General features: G+C 51.6%; 7 protein-coding genes across 7 annotated transcripts; 2 read left to right on the forward strand and 5 right to left on the reverse strand.

Moving 5' to 3' along the window:
* Positions 1 to 117: 117 nt before the first annotated feature.
* GT037_002795 (uncharacterized protein) lies at positions 118 to 1749 on the reverse strand (the record flags this gene model as incomplete). The annotated part of the gene is made up of 1 exon (XM_038927842.1): positions 118 to 1749. One exon carries the CDS (start codon positions 1747 to 1749, stop codon positions 118 to 120), a length of 1632 nt encoding a protein of 543 aa, XP_038789120.1.
* A 1036-nt stretch (positions 1750 to 2785) lies between these two features.
* On the reverse strand, positions 2786 to 4198 carry GT037_002796 (uncharacterized protein; the record flags this gene model as incomplete). The annotated part of the gene is made up of 1 exon (XM_038927843.1): positions 2786 to 4198. The coding sequence occupies one exon, from the start codon at positions 4196 to 4198 to the stop codon at positions 2786 to 2788; it is 1413 nt and encodes a 470-aa protein (XP_038789121.1).
* An 809-nt stretch (positions 4199 to 5007) lies between these two features.
* Positions 5008 to 6027, reverse strand: GT037_002797 (2-dehydropantoate 2-reductase; the record flags this gene model as incomplete). Its single annotated transcript, XM_038927844.1, has 1 exon — positions 5008 to 6027. The coding sequence occupies one exon, from the start codon at positions 6025 to 6027 to the stop codon at positions 5008 to 5010; it is 1020 nt and encodes a 339-aa protein (XP_038789122.1).
* A 1683-nt stretch (positions 6028 to 7710) lies between these two features.
* On the forward strand, positions 7711 to 9896 carry GT037_002798 (uncharacterized protein; the record flags this gene model as incomplete). Its single annotated transcript, XM_038927845.1, has 5 exons — positions 7711 to 7985; positions 8209 to 8255; positions 8387 to 8554; positions 8612 to 9045; positions 9099 to 9896. 5 exons carry the CDS (start codon positions 7711 to 7713, stop codon positions 9894 to 9896), a joined length of 1722 nt encoding a protein of 573 aa, XP_038789123.1.
* A 345-nt stretch (positions 9897 to 10241) lies between these two features.
* Positions 10242 to 14541, reverse strand: GT037_002799 (glycosyltransferase family 35 protein; the record flags this gene model as incomplete). Its single annotated transcript, XM_038927846.1, has 8 exons — positions 10242 to 10525; positions 10583 to 11225; positions 11309 to 11402; positions 11735 to 13487; positions 13535 to 13906; positions 13957 to 14034; positions 14085 to 14286; positions 14350 to 14541. The coding sequence occupies 8 exons, from the start codon at positions 14539 to 14541 to the stop codon at positions 10242 to 10244; spliced, it is 3618 nt and encodes a 1205-aa protein (XP_038789124.1).
* A 1291-nt stretch (positions 14542 to 15832) lies between these two features.
* GT037_002800 (uncharacterized protein) lies at positions 15833 to 16907 on the reverse strand (the record flags this gene model as incomplete). The annotated part of the gene is made up of 2 exons (XM_038927847.1): positions 15833 to 16428; positions 16709 to 16907. 2 exons carry the CDS (start codon positions 16905 to 16907, stop codon positions 15833 to 15835), a joined length of 795 nt encoding a protein of 264 aa, XP_038789125.1.
* A 922-nt stretch (positions 16908 to 17829) lies between these two features.
* On the forward strand, positions 17830 to 18156 carry GT037_002801 (uncharacterized protein; the record flags this gene model as incomplete). Its single annotated transcript, XM_038927848.1, has 1 exon — positions 17830 to 18156. One exon carries the CDS (start codon positions 17830 to 17832, stop codon positions 18154 to 18156), a length of 327 nt encoding a protein of 108 aa, XP_038789126.1.
* Between the last annotated feature and the right edge of the window lie 663 nt (positions 18157 to 18819).

Genomic DNA, 18819 nt, shown 5'->3' on the forward strand with positions numbered 1-18819 from the left:
TGGAGGTACTGGCAATTCTCTTAGAAGACGGGGAGCTTCGCCATCGTTATGAACCACCCAGTTCAACCGCTGGTTTATGATCTCAACATCCAACATCTCTGGCATTGGGGGATACTCTTATTCCTTTGCTCGAGGAAATGCAGGCCGAGCGGTGAACTGGGCAAGATAATGCTCGTAGCTCCTGGGGTGTTCAGTATCATAACCTTCGCTACAGGCTACGTCTATACTGATGAAGTATTGCGAACCCTCAGCAATCCATGATGGAACTGTGGGCACGATTATTGGCGATGCTTCAGATGCAACAACACCTCCAACAGCTGGTGGCAGCGCTCTGTGATTGTTGAGATTCCTGAATGCCACCTCATCGTCCGTAAAAGATTCTTGGCATGGCGATGGCTCATCAGCTGTATATTGCAGGCCTAGAGATGCGGATCTTCCGAGTCTTGAGACCTTCCCATCATCTTCGGATGTCTGAGACTTCCTGGTAGAGGTCTTGTTGTCGACCCTGGGAAGAGAAAACTCGTGGTTGATTATAGGTTCCAGTTCAGCAACTGGTATTTGTTGCGCGTTGGACAGACTGTATATGTCTTTGCAAATCAGGGGATCCTTCTGATCTGACGCTGCTGAATCGGGTAATGTCTCTAAATTCTCCGAAGGTAGCGGTTTTGCGACCTCAGTGAAATACTCAGAAGTGAATTCCTGTGCTGGCGATGATTGACTCTCACGATTCCCTACTAAAGGAAAAGGCTGATCGCCTAGCATCTTTACCCTCTTGGAACTGCCTTCTCGAAGATCATCTTCAGCTTTTCGCTTGCATGAAAATCTGAAGTTCTTGATGTTGGGATGATAGTGTTCTCCCTCCTCTACTCGCATTCTCTTGCACCGTCTTCTCGCTATAGCGCCGGGCTCCTGACCGATCTCCCATGGCTTTTCTCTCAACCTTGCCTCACGTTTTTGGGTGCCAACGACATCAGTTATCAGTCCTGGAGCTTTGGATATAGGATTCATTATATCAGACGGCAGTGATACGTCTTTCCAGACATCAAAGGCCTTCTTGCGACGTGGATTATGCGCTGGAGTTTCCTTGACGTCGCCTGCAGCAGGCTTCCTGAAAAGTTCCTCCTTGGTTTTTACAAAGTTCTTTAGGACACTTTCCTTGTCATCTAATAGGCTAGCAAAGCCGCCTTCGAGAGAATTGTAGGAAGTGAAAGGCGGAGACGCAGGATTTTGAGGTACGAGAGGGCTTTGTGCAGGTGTGAGGTGTCCATTGAGCTTGAATGATCGCAAAGCATTTGGCGGAGAAGATGCAACGCCGAAGATCACGGGTTGCAACGTAACAATGCCTACGCGTTGATCTCGTCTGGGTACAATGATATCAGTGCCAGACCACCCTATGGTTTGCTTCGGTTGCTGTCGCGTTTCTTCCTGATCTGGCGGGCGACGTATCTCGTTGTTACGAGCAGAGTCGTATACGCCAGAGGTGCGCTGGCGTTTAGCTTTATGGACTCCGCTCTCCTTTTGTTTGTCGGCGGTATCGTTCAAGTATCGCTTTTTGTCTCGCTTCGGTGCTAGAGAGATCTGTCCGTTTGATGAATCGGCGCGAGGGCGGAGAGCATGTCGCTCTGATTGTGGTAGTTCGACCGAACGGCGCCTCTTATGAGGACGATTGACTTTGGGTGTGGTCAAGGAGTCAGTGTGACTAGTTGGAGCTGACATAGCGTCTATCTCAGAATCGTTGCTTGTGAACATGGTCGCAGCGAAAAGTCGATGGTGTTGCGAGGAATCTCGATCGGAGGAAAGCGTGCACGATGTAGTGTTTTTCGCTAGCCTACTAGCAGTACTATTCACTCCCTGGCCTCTTGTAGGTGAAGTGGATTAAGTAAGGAATATTCGCGTCTGCAAACGACACACCCAGCTAATGCCGTAAGAAGGATGGCGAAATAGCCAGACTCCGCAGTTTATAGTCCAAGTCGCTCCAATTGCACTGCCTTTTTGCTTCAGATATGATTCAAATACACTAGATCAGTCGCCATTGGAGCATGAGAAAGGGGCTGCTAAGGGTAGGAACCTCTGAGGTTCTTCAATCATGATTCAATTCACTGGAAAGGCAGGATATCAGGTACCCTTTGGTATTAGTATTGCCGTCGCGGAATTGTCTAAAAGATTTTATGGAACGTTTCCTAGCGTATATATAACCGTTGGAAAGGATCTTCCTTTATGTATAAACTCTCCAACTTTCAGGTGGTAGGCGATGGTCACGAGAGCTAGGAGAGTTATAGAACAAGCTTCCGTCTTACGTTTAGCAACAGGAAGTGTTTACAAATGGTCGAATCATAGGAAATACTTGCAAGTGAACAGTCATAATTTTTTGTAACGTAGAACTGTTCTTTGTCTATTGTAACATGAGTTTGTAGACGAAAAATAATGCAAGTGATGACAAACTGCGGTCCAGCCACACCAATACCATAATGATACCACCCGCATCTGGATGTTTCCTAAACCAAGTGGACACCCAATGCGTTATCGAGCTCTAACGAAACGTGACCTTGATGGCGTTATACAGGGAACATTCAGCAATTCCATAGGGTGACGTTATATATCCTGCTTGTAGCAGTCCCCAGATTAGTTTCCCCTCAATGTACGATAGCGAGTGATCGGCTGGAATGCCACCAGTTACCACTGCTATCGTAGTATCGTCGGCTTGCTTGATGAGCTTCGAGCGCTCCAAATGCGACGTATTGCCATCGCTAGGCTGTCTGCCACATCTGTTCGGTTCTTCGGCTTTCTAAGCAAGCTTCTTGGCCCTTCTCTCTCTCTCATAACCTGCAAACCGTGCTACATCCTTGGGCCATTGTCCGTAGTAGTCCCAATGGTCCTTAGCGTACGTGATCGCGAGCGCAAGGTCGCTGTCAAGGTCCATCGGCATCGGTCGGTTAGCGATCAGTCCCAACAGATATTTATTGGGCAACTCGCCCTTCTTCAGCGGCATTAGCTTATAGACCTCGAGTATGTGGCGATAGTTTGCGCTGGGGTCCTTTCGCAGCTCTTCCCTTCGTTTGCCGTCCTTCTCTCGTTGAAGGGCGGCGGCTTGAGCGACTTGATACTCCTCCGCAACGCGAGCTTGTTCAGCTACTCTAATTTGGTGCTCCCGTATGCGTTGGAGTTCTGCCTCATGCTTAGCATCAAGTTTAGCCTGCTGCTCGCGGCGCTCCAAATTTGGATCCCTCATAGTCGGAGCGACGCCATTCGGTGCGCCATTTGGGGCACCGTGTGCTTGATGGTATACGCCTGACTGATGAGGCGTAGCGGTGTTTTGGCGTGCGAAGGTGGTATGGCCGACGGTAACAGATTGTGTCATCAAATTTGGCCGCTTGTCTGCAGGCCTAGCACCCTCAGGTGCGCCTGTTGCCTGAAGTTTCCGACCTGTGACTTGAGCCGATCCAGGGCTTTGCGTTCGCGTAGTAGACGGCGGCAGAGCAGGCATATGGGAGTTGGCGCCAGGTGTCGACGGCTTTTGGTATTTAGTGGGCGAGGTAACAGTCATTGATGCTTGTGCTGTTGCTCCATTCTGGGGTGAAAGAGTCCTAGACGAAGTGGAAGACGGGGAGGATGCAGATAGCGGGCTTGATGCACATGGCTTAGATGCGCTCTGAGCCACATTCTGGCGTTGCCGTTGGCCGTTTCCAGTCATAGTGATATTTGCACCGGATAAACTGTTCGAAGAAAATACGTTTGGTACTGAGCGTGTGGAGGCCTGAACCTGCGAGAAGACCCCAATACGGTTTGGATTTGGGGGAGGCGCCATACTACTGGATCTGGGAAGTTGCGTTGGGTTGAAAGACTGTGCGGGGAACTGCATAGGGTTCAGTCGCTGTTGGGCATTCTGTTGTTGACGCAACTGCCATTGTTGTTGCGAATGCTGCTGCTGCTGTGAGGATAGTCGTCCTTCTGGCCGCCCGTCTTGCTGCTGTGAAGGTCGCGGATGACTGACTGACTGATCGTGACTTAACGCCCTGTCCATAATTTCTCGGGGGGAATTTGGGCGGGCAGCTGCCTGCTGCTGATGCCCTTGTGGCTGTACGTACTGCTGTTGAGAAGTACGCTGAGCTAAACGATCACGGTATTCCTGCTGTTCACGTGGCGTCATTCGCGTCCATCTCCACTGCTGTTGCAACTGCTCTTCGGTGAATCTATTCATCCTTTTTGCAGTGCTGGTCGTCGTTGTGATAGTTGTTGTGCTTAGTGTATTAGGAGAGTTATGGTTGAGGGTGGAAGGGAAAGTTATGGGACTGTTCAACTGGTGGTGAAAGAATACCGGTAGGGCGAAGTAGAAACCAAACTGTATATATATCGTCTGCGGTTGATAACAATAAGCGTTGGTGAGAGGCGCCTTCACTTGGATCCAGTTTGCTACTGTGAGAACCACGGTTCTTCGGCCCTCACAATGTTGGATCACTCTTTTTGTAGTACCAAAGTCAGCGTCGCCAGAAAAGTCAAATACGCTTTATGTTAAATAATATTGGAGACAGTTCAATAACAAAAGACTCAACTGTTGTCTGTATGTCAGGGTTCGCAAATGGCAAAGATGCCGCGTTTACCTCCACTTCAATGTCGGCCACTTCTTGTAATAGCGCGCTATGTTTGAGATATCTGCAGCAGTCATGTGATGCGAGAGGCGTGACGCCAACCTGGGTGCAATGCTTTCGGATGTGCCCGCATGTCCTGAGATTACTATCTTGGGAAGGACTACCAGAGTTGTGGACAGTCTTCTGACTGTTTGCATATATATATTCTTCTCGGGGATCGGTATGAATATGAATCAGGGCGAGATCAATGTCTCCAATGCAATGCGACAAATTGAGATAGGCGGTCAGAGGGGGCTTTGGATTGTTGATTTACCCCTGTCGACTTGTGGTTTGCGGTTTGCGAAAAAGTTCGCTTCATCAAGATGGGGAAAGCCATGGAGGAAGCAATTGAAAAGACAATCAACAGAAGCAATCCGCTATCTCACAACTTGACATCCTTCTTCTGGTCTCTAACCTCTTGCGCCATTCTGACCATCGCATACAGACTCTGCAGGCGCGGCATTTCGAACCCTCTGTCCCTGGCGATCCTCAATGGATTACCTAGTATAACCTCAATCTCCATCTTCTTGCCCGCTTCCCAGTCAATCGCCATGCTTGGCTTGCTACCACTAGTGTTCTTCTGGGTAGACCGAATGATCTGGTCTGGGGTAGCAAACTCTTTGGGCATGGGTTCGCCGAGAATCTTGGGAGCAGTCTCAAGAATCTCCAGCATAACGCCTTTAAGATGGCGCTGCAGCTCCGGGTCGAGAGACATGACGTTGTTCGGGAGACACTGGGTGAGGACGGAGGTTGGGTTCATCGAGGCATTGATGGCGATCTTGTGCCAGCGGACTAGTTGTAGTTTAGCATGGGAGTAGGCCTCGGCATCCTTGATACCGCCTTCCCTCAGCAGAGCAATGAACGCGTCGTTTTGCTCCGTGACGCGCGCGTCGGTGTCCTTCTTGTTTCCGGTGTCTAGATGGGGCAGGTACGGTCCGCTATTTATCCGCGTCCATCTGTTGTGCTTGATCTGGCCATGCTCGGGCTGTGCGCAAGTGGCTATCGTGACGGCCGAGCAGATTGCCGCCTGTGGAAACCGCTTCGCGTATGGCTCCTCTACACCCAAACCGTTCTGTATCAGCACAATGGCTGTCTTGTCGCTGACCAGCCCCTCAAGTATCGTCGAATCATCGCTGACGTCCGGCAAGGCCTTTGTGCTGACTACTATGTAGTCCCATTGTATGTCGCTCTTTCGCGCTTCTTCTGGGTTCGCAAACGTGTTCGCCGGCACGAAGGTGTAATCGCCGTATTGCGGTGAGGTAACTTGGAAGCCATTCGCCTTCACAGCTTTGTAGTTGGAGCGGCAGACGACAGAGACGGAAACACCAGAGATGACTGCGAGTCGAGATGCATAGAATGCTCCAATGGCGCCAGCGCCGACAATGAGAATGTTTGCAGACATTGTTAGGTTCGGAGGTTGAAAGAGAGGCAACGATGGTAGCACTGTAGCTTCAGAGCTCGCCTTATCGATAGGCCTTCCGCGTCCGGGTACGTGCCGAGGTAACATCTACCTCAAGGCTTCCTCAACCTCACAGTCGGTAACATAGGCCGGAATGGTCAAAGGAAGAGACTCACGAGTAGCTTTGAGAAGTAGTGATTGCGGATACATTCGATCTTGTGCTCCCAGACAATCATGGTAAAGCATAGTAAAGGTGCAACACGCTCTAATTCTCGAACTTGTATGAAGCTGCCGAGCTGATCTCGGAGCAACCGAGAAGATGAACATGAGCACGAAATGTGCCGGTCTGCTAGAGAGACAGGACTGCAACTATATTGAAGTCAAAGTAGGAATGTTGTCTGGGTTTGGGGGGGGCGTGATGAAAGAAAGCCACGCCATATCCGGACTAGTGCGCTAATCACGAGGCGAACGCTGGACGTCAGAGATCCTCACATCATTAGTCTCTTCCGGCGGCAGCTACTGTCGTTGCATTTCACGTCTTCGTGATCATTCCGCACTCTTATCCTTTGGCTTGCAAATTGTCGCGACTTGAGATTGTATGGCATTGCATAGGACAGCTCGATGCAGCGAAATGGACGCGCTTCTCCTAGGCGAGAGTTTCAGGATTGTGAGTGCTGCAATTGTGGCATTTTCTACATGAGTTACTGAAACATAGCGGGACGTGTATGCAATGCTTCTGCGCAGTTCGCTGACAACACCCATGTCTCCCATGTGGATGTGCTGCAGGTCTTGTGTTTTACATCAGTCTCGCGAACTTTGAAGCAATTTCTCTGTAAAGCTCTAACGACTGTCCCGGTATTTGATTCTATTCCTCTGGTTTGATCGTTTGTCGAGCAGGTGGGAGAATATTCGACTGCTCGTTTGCTTAGGCCAAGGGTAGATGGGCCCACGTTCAAGGCTGTCAGAAGCGGTAAGAGTGTTCATTATGAGTGAAGATATGCATCGACACTTGAGAATAACAGGAGGGTAAGTTTGCAGCAACCATATGGCAGTTCAGTCTACCGTGCAAGATTTCTGTCACTCTGGTAATATCTTCTTCCTGTAAACGACGCTACCTATCGTCCCTCAGTAAGATCTCTAACATCATCTCACCGCTCGATGGGCCGATCGCGGCCGCTGCGAGGCTTTTGGACGCTGACCGCTGCTTCCTCGTTGCTGTAGCCTTTGCGAGCACCTGCTATATAAACACAGATGTCGGGTCTCATATTCCGTCTCCCTATCTTCCAGCTTTAGCAACTCAATCACCATCCATCCTTCGTTTTGCTAAATCATCGCTCATCAGTCGATTGGCGCCGTTGAGGTTGCTGTCTTTGTCACTATCACCACGCATGAGTAATCCGCCTTTGTATTTAGCACAAGCTGCTATAAGGCTTGTGGGAATGGATACACACAGCTCATGTCGCCTTGAGTCACACAGTGAGTCCACTGTCCTCACGGTGAGGTGAGGAAGCTACGTTGGTGGACTGATTTGGTCATCAGTACACTAAATTTCACGTTCACCAGGCCACTGTCTTCGATGCCGTGTTGTCATGGCACTTAGCGGATGCCCGAGCGTTTGTTCACAACAGATCTTGTCAACAATTGATAATCGTCCGAACACCTTTGCACCCTATATTGTCCAACATCATGGCTTCAATTATCAAGAGAGAGGAAAGCCAGGAGACCTTCCTCAAGACAATCCTGCGGACTTCCACGTTACCACCAGCAGAGCTCGCCGACGATGCTTCTACATCGTCTGCTGCATCAACATATAAAGAGGAGGATGTCGAACCGGCTGTATGGTTGCCCAACACTATTCTTGCGCTGCAGCATGGGGCCAGCAGAGCGAGCAGTGTCAGCATGAACAGTGTCTACCAAGCCAGTTCACCTCGAAAGTTCAGGATACACGGTCATTCCTCCAGGTGAGTCTTCACTTTCACTCTGATGTCCTCATCGCTTTCGTCTTGTTTGGAGTTCTCCCCTAGCAACTGCACGTGGCGCAAAATTTGATGTCGCTACAAGCCATCACAACATCGCCCACACACCCACTCAGCCTTCACCAACCTCAAAACCCACAAGAACCTCTTTGCCGTGATACGTGAAGTCGACAATGCCTGGATCTAATACTAATCCGCATTATTATAGGGATCTGTTCTTTCCTGCCTACGCTGCTATGAACGCAGCACGTCAAGGTGAGTACTCTTTGCCCACCCAGCCATAAATATGGAGCGAAAGCACCAAGTGGCATAGCACTGTACTGGCATCTACATGCATACAGTGGCTACCAGATGTATCCAAACTTCAGTGGCTGACGCATACACAGATCAAAATGCGGATCAGATGGTGTCTGAGGACACCTTGGGTAGCCAGCAAGATCTGCAATTCCAGTTTCCGTCGTTCGTGATGGAGGATGCGCAGCAGGCAGACCAGTTCGTGGAACAGCCGCCCAAGCTGCAATTGCAGCTAGACGGCTCCTGGAGGCAGCGTTCCAGTGAGTCTCACTACTTCATGTTTCCTTGAGAACCTCCTGGCTGACTGATTATGTCAGAGTCTGAAGAGATACACGACCTAGTAGCCTTCAGTCGCGGCAGAGCTGAAGCCCTTGATACACTGATCGCCCGCTGCGACAAGATCGAGATGGACAACATGGCTCTCCGCGAGACCATTGCTCAGCTCATGAACGATGCCACTGCCGGGTCCAGGTCAGCTCCTGGTCCTACCACTCGTTACCATGATGCCACCACCTCTCGCATCTCTGCACCGAGCACTCCAACTAAAGAGTGCTACAAGCCCTTTCAAACATTTCAACTGTCCAGCCCTGTTCATCAAGATGATGAGCCCTTTCGTAGCAAGCTCACTACCAGCAAGAAGAGCAAGAAGGGTGAGAAGACCAGGGCTCGAAAGGCCCTCAAGGTCAAGATTCCCGACGGCAAGAAGAATGCGGCACCTTCCATTACGACTACTCCCTCGAAGAAGATCGATGTAAGTTCCACATTTCCAGTCCTTCACTATGAGATGCTAACGAAAAGCAACAGTCTGGCTACCTCACCGGAAACATGTCCGGTTTCCCCAACTTGACGACACCTACCTCAGATCAGCTCACGGGCACCATGGGATCAATGTATCTGACCACGCCGGTGTCAAGTTATCCAAGGTCTCCAGTGACTCCTGGTCGCATCGGCCCCCCAAGCACACAGAAGCGCGGCGTGACGTCCGTCAACAAGCGCAAGAATCATTCGCTCAAGGAGTCGATGCCACCTTCGCGCGCTATGGTTCCCAACGTTCCTCTGACCGATACAGAGGTTATCGTCTACTTCTTCCAGTCACTCGCACGTCCTCAGGTTGCACTGCGCCTCTACTCACGCCATTGGGGCCCCGCTGGCATCGTCGAGATCCTCAACACACACCGTGATATCGAGGGCGGATACCTTCGCAACACCTGCTCCGTCAAGTGCATCACCGCTATCAACCGAGGCAAAGAAAAGTACGGCGGTGATTGGGAAGAGTCATTCCGCAGCCGAATCGAGGAGGCTGACGACATTACTGCTACCGACATGATTCAGCATAAAGACGATGAGTTGGAAGGTGTCGTTGATTACGATATTCGCGACATGGGTAAAGGACTGCTCAAGCACCCCAAGGAGGGCGAAGATGGTGGTATCTTCACACGTTGTGTCAAGTATTGCATTGAACATGATGCAGACTATACCTTGGCTAATGTTCACCTGCTTGCTCTGGCTCTACAGGGCGGTATTGACCCTCAAAAGTTGGTCATTGACGGTGGCGAGGAGGTCATCGTTGAGGACGAGGAGGGTATTGAGGTGGATGCCTGAGGTGTTTGATTCATACACAGGTTGTTCAAGTTGCATGTTTGCAGTTGTACAGGATAAACATGGCGGATACTGAGGCGGATAATGATTGAGTAAACGAACGTCACGATAATCAGTTGTATACTCCAGCAAGACTTGGAGAGTAATACAAACAAACGATAGATAGCTAACATGGATGCACGTCCTCAAACATGTGCTTGTTTCCATGTCACTGCCACATCCTAGATTGTGTCCATTCATCAATGATGCGCTATGAACCCTCAGGCCATGCTATGATTCTACTGCCAAACTCTATCATGCCAAGTTCATATTCCTTCCATCCATCCACCTATCTTTGTCCACCCCGTCTCAACCCATGAGCATCCTCAACATATCCCCTTTACCCTCGGAGCCCCCATCAGCCACACCCTTCCCAGCATCCTTGTCGGCACCCTTGTTGGGTCCCACCGGACTTGTCGCAGCGAAGAACAGGACCTTGATGGCGATGGCGAAGCCCGCATGTAGCACAAAAACGACAATGAGCAGGATCTTGCTTGTCTTGGCTTCAGTAGTGCTGAGCACAGGGTAAAGATTTCGTAGGAGGAAGAAGGCAGAGGCCGCGAGACCAAGGGCTACAACCGTGAAATTGAGAACTGTAGTGTTTCAGTCAGTATGTAGTACCCATGCCAAGGTTGAGAAAAAGAACTTACTACCCCAGGGGCTCCATGCCACCAGACTGACGGCGATCCAAACCAAGTTCGCATACCCATACAAACAACAGCACTCGAGCAGATTCGCACTCTCACTCCCATACCACTTCAGAACACCCCAAAGCCCCACGGGCACAAAGGCCGTGTACCCATAGACCAGCCCTGCTGCCCCACTCAACAGCTTGAAGTCATACGCAAAGTGCTCCTCGCCCTTCATGGCCAGATACTGGCTGATCGTCCCCGTCAAGAACAAGATGACAACAACGGTTGTAGCGATCCATACAGGGCCGTAGAGATCCGGATTCCCTTCTAGCACATCGAGGAAGTTGGCGCGCGGGTAGATGGTTGAGGTGCAGCGGCGGAGGACTTCGGCCGTGTCGACATCGAAGGCTTGGGCGTAGAAGTTGAGCGACCAGAGATAGTGCTTTCGCGAAGTGGGGTTGTTGGAGGAGGAGCCGCCGGGGCCGGGGAGGAAGGAGGCGGATGACGAGTCGGGTTGGATCTTGGGGGCGCCGCGGCCAGAGGGTTGGGTTTCGAAGTCTGGATCGCGATTCGTTAGTTGTTGGGTCGGGATGATGTTGAAGAGCTTACTGGAGCTGTGGAATTCTAGGTCCTCTTGGAGGTCGGTATGGCCGAGGTCGCCCTGTGAGCTGGTAAGCTTGCCATATCGAGCTGAGAGGGACTGCGCCGTCTGGGCTTCACGTCGGCTGTTGGACAATTGCATACCTCTTGATCAACATCTACGACGACATCGTAGCCTCTGTTCGCCATGGTTGCTCGTGAGGTGAAGGCTCTCGATATGTCGCCAACTTGCGTCGAGCTGGCCAGATTGCGGTTGACGTACGTCGCGCGACGCGACCGTGCGCTGCCGTAGGTTCATTCGCAGCGGCGTTTCAGGGTCCAGCACCGAGTCCCTCAAGACACCACCACAGCCTTACACGACAGCAAACACATGCATAGTTTACACTGTTCATTGCAATTGGCTTCTCATTATTGTCGTAAATACGAGCCGTCAGGTCTACGGATCTAGGCTTGTAACCATCTAAGATCTACCGCGAAACCAACGCATCCACCATTTCTCCACCATCCCTCTACGGCGCAGGCTCAGCCTTGACCTGTAGAGGTTCGACGTTCCAGATAGCCTCCGCATACTCGTCAATACACCTGTCGCTGGAGAAGAAGCCCATACGTGCGACTGTAGTAATGGTCTTGGTGGTCCACTCCTCAGTGTTCTTGTAGCTCTCATCAATGAGCTCCTGTGTCTTGATGTACGACGCAAAGTCGTCAGAGACAAGGTAGTAGTCACCATGATCCACGATGCCGTTGATCAGAGCGGAGAACTGGTCTGCATCTCCAAAGGTGCCGTTGTGGATTGCGTCGAAGACGTTTGCAAGCTGTGGGTCCAACTGGTAGTGCGAGTACATGTGTGCGTGACGGAGGTCCTCGACATCTTCGGCGAGGTTACCAAAGAGGAAGATGTTTTGGTCGCCAATCTCGCGAGTGATTTCGATATTGGCACCATCGCATGTTCCAATGATGAGACCACCGTTCAAGCAGAACTTCATGTTACTAGTACCGGACGCCTCAGTACCAGCCGTGGAGATGTGCTCACTAATATCACTGGCAGGGCAGATGATCTCGGCCTTGCTGACGTTGTAGTCGGCCAAGTAAACGACCTTGAGGGCGTCGCCTACGTCCTTGTCGTTGTTGACAACATCGCCTACCTTGTTGATGAGATGGATAACTGTCTTGGCCATCCAGTAACCTGGTGCAGCTTTACCACCGAAGATGGAAACGCGAGGGGCTAGCTTCTTGCGGTCCTCAGGAGACATAGCCTTGATCTGGAGGTAACGGTGGATGACACCAAAGATGTTCAGCTGCTGGCGTTTGTACTCGTGGATACGCTTGACTTGAACATCGAAAAGCGCTGCAGGGTTGACTTTGACGCCATTGTGCTCCATAATGTGTTGCGCGAGTCGCACCTTGTTGGCGTACTTGATGTCCCTGAACTCCTTACGGAACTCCTTGTCGTCAACAAACGCCTCAAGCTTGTGCAGCAAGGTAAGGTCCTTGAGGAATTCGTGGCCGCCCAACTTCGATGCAATAAGAGCTGAGAGCTTGGGGTTGGCCTGGTGGAGCCATCTCCTCGGGGTAATACCGTTGGTGACGTTTGTGAACTTGTCTGGTCCATAGATCTTGACAAAGTCTTTGAAAATTGTAGTCTTGATCAGGTCGGAATGCAGCTCAGCTACACCGTTGACTTTGTGTGAGCCAATCAATGCAAGGTACGCCATGCGGACCATCTTAGGCTGCGATTCCTCGATGATCGAGACGCGACCGAGCATGTCGCGATCCTTGGGAAAGTTGCGCTCGACGAACTGAAGGAAATGCAGATTGATCTCATAGATGATCTGGAGGTGGCGTGGGAGGAGATGCTGCATGAGCGGGACGGACCACTTCTCGAGCGCTTCAGGTAGCACAGTATGGTTGGTGTATCCGAATGTCTTCTGAACGATGTTCCATGCCTCATCCCACTCCAGGCCCTCGATATCGACTAGGATTCTCTGAAGCTCAGGGATGGCGAGCGTCGGGTGGGTGTCGTTAAGCTGAATCGCGACTTGGTTGGGGAACTCCTTCCAGGCGCGCTGACTCTTCTTGAATCGCCGCACGATGTCGTAGAGCGAAGCCGCACACCAAAAGTACTGTTGCTTCAGGCGGAGCTCCTTACCACGGTCAAGGTTGTCGTTGGGGTAGAGGACAGCAGAAATAGTCTCCGCTCGCTGCTGATCAGCTACGGAGCTCTCGTATTCACCAGAGTTGAACTTCTGGAAGTCGAATTCGCCGCTGGCAGCCTTGCTTCCCCAGAGACGCAGGTTGTTGCAAGTGCCAGTCTTGTAGCCGGGAACTGCACCAATCAGTAAAAAGACGGCGGTTGATGTAAGAACTGCTTACCTGGGACGTCGTAAGCAACAGCTTTGACAATCTCGCCGCCTTCCCATGAGGACTGCTGCTTGCCCTCATCGTCCTGCCAGCGGTTGACGTGTCCGTAGAACTGTATATCAACCTCGATATCATGGCGCTGGAACTCCCATGGGTTGAAGTCAAGCCAGTAGTCTGGAACCTCGACCTGGTATCCATCGTGGATCTCCTGCTTAAAGATACCATATCGGTACCGTAGGCCGTAACCCCAGGCTGGGTAGTTGAGAGACGCCATCGAGTCGAGGAAACAGGCTGCAAGGCGTCCGAGACCACCGTTTCCTAGGGCTGCGTCGTGCTCTTGGGAGATGATATCCTCCATGCGGAAGCCAAGGTCACTGAGACCCTCTAAATCAATGTCAGAGGAAGCAATACATGGGTTCAAGAGGAGGACCTACTAGTAGCAATATCCTTCTGCTCAACGTTGAGCATGGCATTGTCCAGGGCGCGACCCATCAGAAACTCGAGGGAGAGATCTAGCCTTGTTAAACAACATTCTGTCATGACGCTTCTTGCTCTTTCTCACAGTATACGCGCTTCTGGTCAGCAAAGGTCTGACTCTGTTGTGTCTTGTTCCAGTCCAGGACCAAGCGATCCCTGAAGGCAAGGGCGGTTCCAGAATACGCGGCGGCCTCATCGCAGTTGAAGAGGGAGCGCGCCAGGGTAGTCTCAATGTGGCGAACGGCGTCTTTAGTAAAGTCGTCGGGAGTAGAGAAGGGTTTGGGCATCTACATGTAAGTTAGTGTTGAGTTCTTTGACTTTTACACAGCTACAAAAAGCCATCCACGTACAAACTTCCTCCACGCCTCGCGTTGAGGCTCTGGAATACTCGCTTCTACGTTCTTGATCTCGCTGGGGCCAAAGCCGGTTACAGTCCTCTTGTGCTTGGGTCTGCTGAAAGAGGGGCCAACAGGACCCTTGAGGTCGGCAAGTGGAGCGCTCGTCGAAGGCTTGCGCTCACGGGGAGAAGGGTTCGCGGCCATGTTGGTGATATCAATTGCAGAGAAACCCGGATTGCTAAGAGAGTGAGTTGGTGGGAGAGAGATGATGGCGGGGTAGAGGAGCGTACAGTTGCCACTTCGAGGACTGCAGGCTTATAAAGAGGCCGCAGAAATACCTCAGGTGTGGTGTTTGCGAAGCGCCAGACAGGAAAGATGAGCGGCAGCGACGGCAACGGCGTATTTACAGGACACCGTATTGAGGAAGACAAGGTGGAGATGAATTGAGCATCAAGGCAAGGCCCCCGGGAATATATCAGGAGAGCAGGAGCACCCTAGCGGATCGCGGGGAAGTAACACACCATGGAGCCAGTCTGACAGCTAACAACAAGCTGTTGAGCTCTCCCACATGCAAGCTGTATGCAGCAGCTCGCATACCAGTACAAAGTGGGGTAGCCGACCCCACGAAACCGTCGCGGAGCCGTTAGCGAAGACGTGACGGACGTGTTGTCCAATAAACTTGTGCATGCTGAGGCTTTAGTGCAACTGTTGCGCGTCGTAGCGTGATCTTCACTATGGCCAGAATCAGCCGGGGTGACGTCTTCAACCCCTCCGCACCACGCTGGCAAAGTGCGGAGTAATCTAAATAAGAGGGAGGAAAGCGACGGTACGCAACGAGTGCCAGGCTTGACTTTTTTGAAATCGATTAGACGACAATCCAATTGCGCGCATTCAGCCTGCGCGGATCTTGTCGGAACAAGGAAGACTATGCGATGATTAGTTGAGGCTGCAGCCCCACCATCGCATGTTCATCCGATCCTGTGTAGACAAAAAGAGTACCCAACAACCGCCATCATGACATTTATGTCTTCCGCGCGTTTGGTCACATATACACGAATCGTTCGCAACAACTTTGCACCACACATACATCATGGTGCTCGGAAGAATATTTGGAATGATAAAGTGCCAGCATTTATTAGAGCCATCTCTACATAGTGTTGGTATTCTCAAACATGAAGCCAATCCTCTAAACTCCACAGTGGGTATTACGCAGATAGCGTACTCAAAACCAGAAGCATAGGCCATTATGTCAGGCCACCGAATCCACTCAACTCCACCCTGAAACAAATATATACGAGTTTACAACAAGCCTGTTGTAGGCACAAGACAACACTGAGTATATGACCCGATCGATGTCGGAGAACGCCGAGATATGCGCATAACGGCTGAGGGCGAAAATGCCGAAAAGATGTGGGTATCGTGAATGTACGCAGCAAGACAGTTAAAAATGGTAGACTGAACGAGATTCATAGCGCGTCCGTAGGAAGCTGCCGTCTCATGGGCTGGGCTCCGGAGTCTGCACGCCATAGCTCCAGATTGCAGTACCTTGGAGGCTGATGGAGAGGTTTCGTCGTTGTTTCGTTGCGGTCGTGGTTGAGGTCGGTGTGGAGGGACATGTGCTTGTTCGCTGCATGTTCTTTAGCCTCCGCTCCACCATGTCGTTGGAGATTCGAGCAAGACCATAGTCCATGTCGTGCAACATAGCTCGCTTGGTAGCCTCGATCTCCTGCACAGTGAAGGCACCATCGCTCTCCCTAATGCTCCAGTGCCGCGAGGAACGTTGACGATCGACAAGGAAGCCATGCGCGAGCGAAAGTGCGGCCAGTGCAACTACGTCTGGGCTGACATGTGCGTTCTGACGCAAGTCTGTTCTCAGAAAGTTCTTGACGTCGCGAGCATAGTCGCTTGGCGCAAGAGCATCCCGCCAAGTAGCTGCAAACCGGCTGCTCAACGCATCCAGCAAGCACCCCGCAAAGGCGACAATCTCATCTGGCAGCCCAGCGCGGTCCAGGAAACCTTGAATCACTGATGCATGAGGACGGTGGGTGGAGACGTTGAGCGGAACGAGGTTCGCAAGGTGTGTTGCGTATACTATAGATAGTATGTTAGCGGTCCGAAATCAAGGAAGTGGCAACAGCATTGATCCTGGGTGGAGGGGTGTTGGTGGAACAACTAGAAGATCGACAGGAACACGTCGAATTTGTGGAGTAAGGAGTGTTGAGTTGGAAAAGGAGCATCTGGGATGAAGCATGACGAGAGCCAAGGCGGCGTATGCAGGGGAACGTCGCTCTGCCGCCCGGTCCGACTCAAACACACCATCATCCACATGCCGTAAACAGAGATTTGACATGTGAGGTAAAAGTGAACTAACCTTCGTGTTGTGGAGGGCTAGCGATGTCGTGTGACTGTGTCGATGTTTGGGCGGCTGGCGTTGATACCCGGGTTGGTGTGGGCTCCTTTGCTGGCGGAGGGGTTGGCAGGTTGGACAGCGGAACACAACTTGCAAAGTACTTGTCCAACTCTTCGTCTGTCATGTCGCTGTTGATAGATAGTGCTGGAGAGTAGTCCATTGTGTTCTCTTTTTTCCTTTTTCCCAAACTGTAACTATGTTGATGTGTTCTGTCGGTAGTAGGGCGGTGTCGGCGAAGTGTAAGCGAGATGGTTGGAGACTTGGTCGTGTGATGTTGTAGTAGTCGTGAGTCGATGGACAATGGGTGTCATGAACCAAGCAGCCAGGTTTGGAATATCGTCAGTGGGGAGAAGAGCCCGTAGAGTGAGGGCATTCACGAGTCTATATACACACCCAGGCTCCGACCAAGAAAACCGAGACGGTGAAAGCGGCGGATGGGTAGCGTCGCTCGCTAGCTGGTCCCCTGCACCTTCCAGCTCGCAGTAGCCGTCTCCCTGCCGTGCCATCTTTTTACAGGCGCGCGCACGCTCTCCCGCTCAGGCCAGCGCCAGCTACAACTTGGCCCTATGCGCCATCGTCAGGGCTACCGATGCGAGCTATGGCTTGTGCGGCTGTGAGATTTGTGGATGTGTGCAGCCGCCTGGGTGCCTGGTAAGAAATGGTCAACACGTTGTGATTTCTAAAACTATACGACTAGGGAATCGAGACCCAGGAATACAGTACGCCCATGTTGCGTGGTAGATGATCCCCAATCTAATCTTGCCTTCTCCAGATCTTCGTCTACTCCATCACGATCAACACCCTAGCAGTTACTAACTTCTTCATCTGCATACGGCCTGACACTCATCTGGCAGTTGCAATACCGACACGACATAAACTTTGGATAGGGCCCCCCCAATCTCGCATATCTTCTTGTCGGAAAAGCTTATGCCCTCCATCCTACACGCGCATCAAACCCCCCCAGGCCGCCGACGACTCGCCTGTGAGCACTACTGCGGGCATTATTGTCTATCCACAAATTCCACTGCGAAACAAACCATCACACTTTTCACCCGTAGTTCCGACTGCAGAATCTTTTGCACATGTCAAATCCCATCGATCGCGTCGCCGCTGTCAATTGCCCTGCATTAGTCCTCATTCTGTGCGTTCGTCACGCCATCACGCCGCTGATGCCACTCAAGCAGCCAGCACCAGTTCCCTCACCGCTATGTTCCGCACCTGGGAGCACGCACGCTATACGATACGATACGGCTGTTCGGATGCATCCTATCTCCGCACCCAAGCTCGCAAAAAGGGGACGTTGCAGACGAAAGCGCGCTGCGAACCCCACATCCAAGCTCTGGGGCGCAGTCATCCTAACCCGTCTTCAGCACCTCACCCGCTCGCCTCATGCACTTGACCCAGCATGATACTGACCTGATCCGTCAACACCAAATCTGCACACAACACGAGTCGCCATAACTGACTATACACGCGAATACGTAGCTTCCTCCCGAACGCTCTGACTTGCTGGCGGAATCTCGGCTCCGGCGCCTCGTATGACGGTCCATCGCGTCTAGTTTTCTCCGATAGTATTACGGGGCGGGTGGAGCAATCCAATACTCGCGCACAGAGAAAAACACAGACGACAAATTCCATCTTTAGCATCTACAGAGTCGTGAAACAGCATTTGCCCGGTAGCCTGGACGAGTTTACGAGCTTTGTACGACTAATGCTATCGATTACGCTACTTTGTGCGAGCAGCCACCTTCCGCCGCATTTTCAGGAACCGTCGCTGCGAGACGCATACATTGTCGTCATGGTTGTAGCGTGCATCTCCGATCCCTCAATGTTGGAATACCTCAACAGACTCCGTGGACTGACGGAGGCCACGTACGCAACATTCAAGAGCCTCGGGAGTCTGGGCCTGAGTCTAAGGCTCCACTCTTCATCCTCTTTCGACCTCAGCACCATGCGCGATTTGCTTCTTGCTGCAGGATCGAGACAGATTCAGACGTCGAGATTGGCTCACCGACACTGACAGATGCCATGCCTCACCGATGGACGCTACTGATGTCTCCTAAATGGTTGAC

Source organism: Alternaria burnsii, assembly GCF_013036055.1.
Source record: "Alternaria burnsii strain CBS107.38 chromosome Unknown 746, whole genome shotgun sequence".
In the NCBI taxonomy this organism is placed as follows: domain Eukaryota; kingdom Fungi; phylum Ascomycota; class Dothideomycetes; order Pleosporales; family Pleosporaceae; genus Alternaria; species Alternaria burnsii.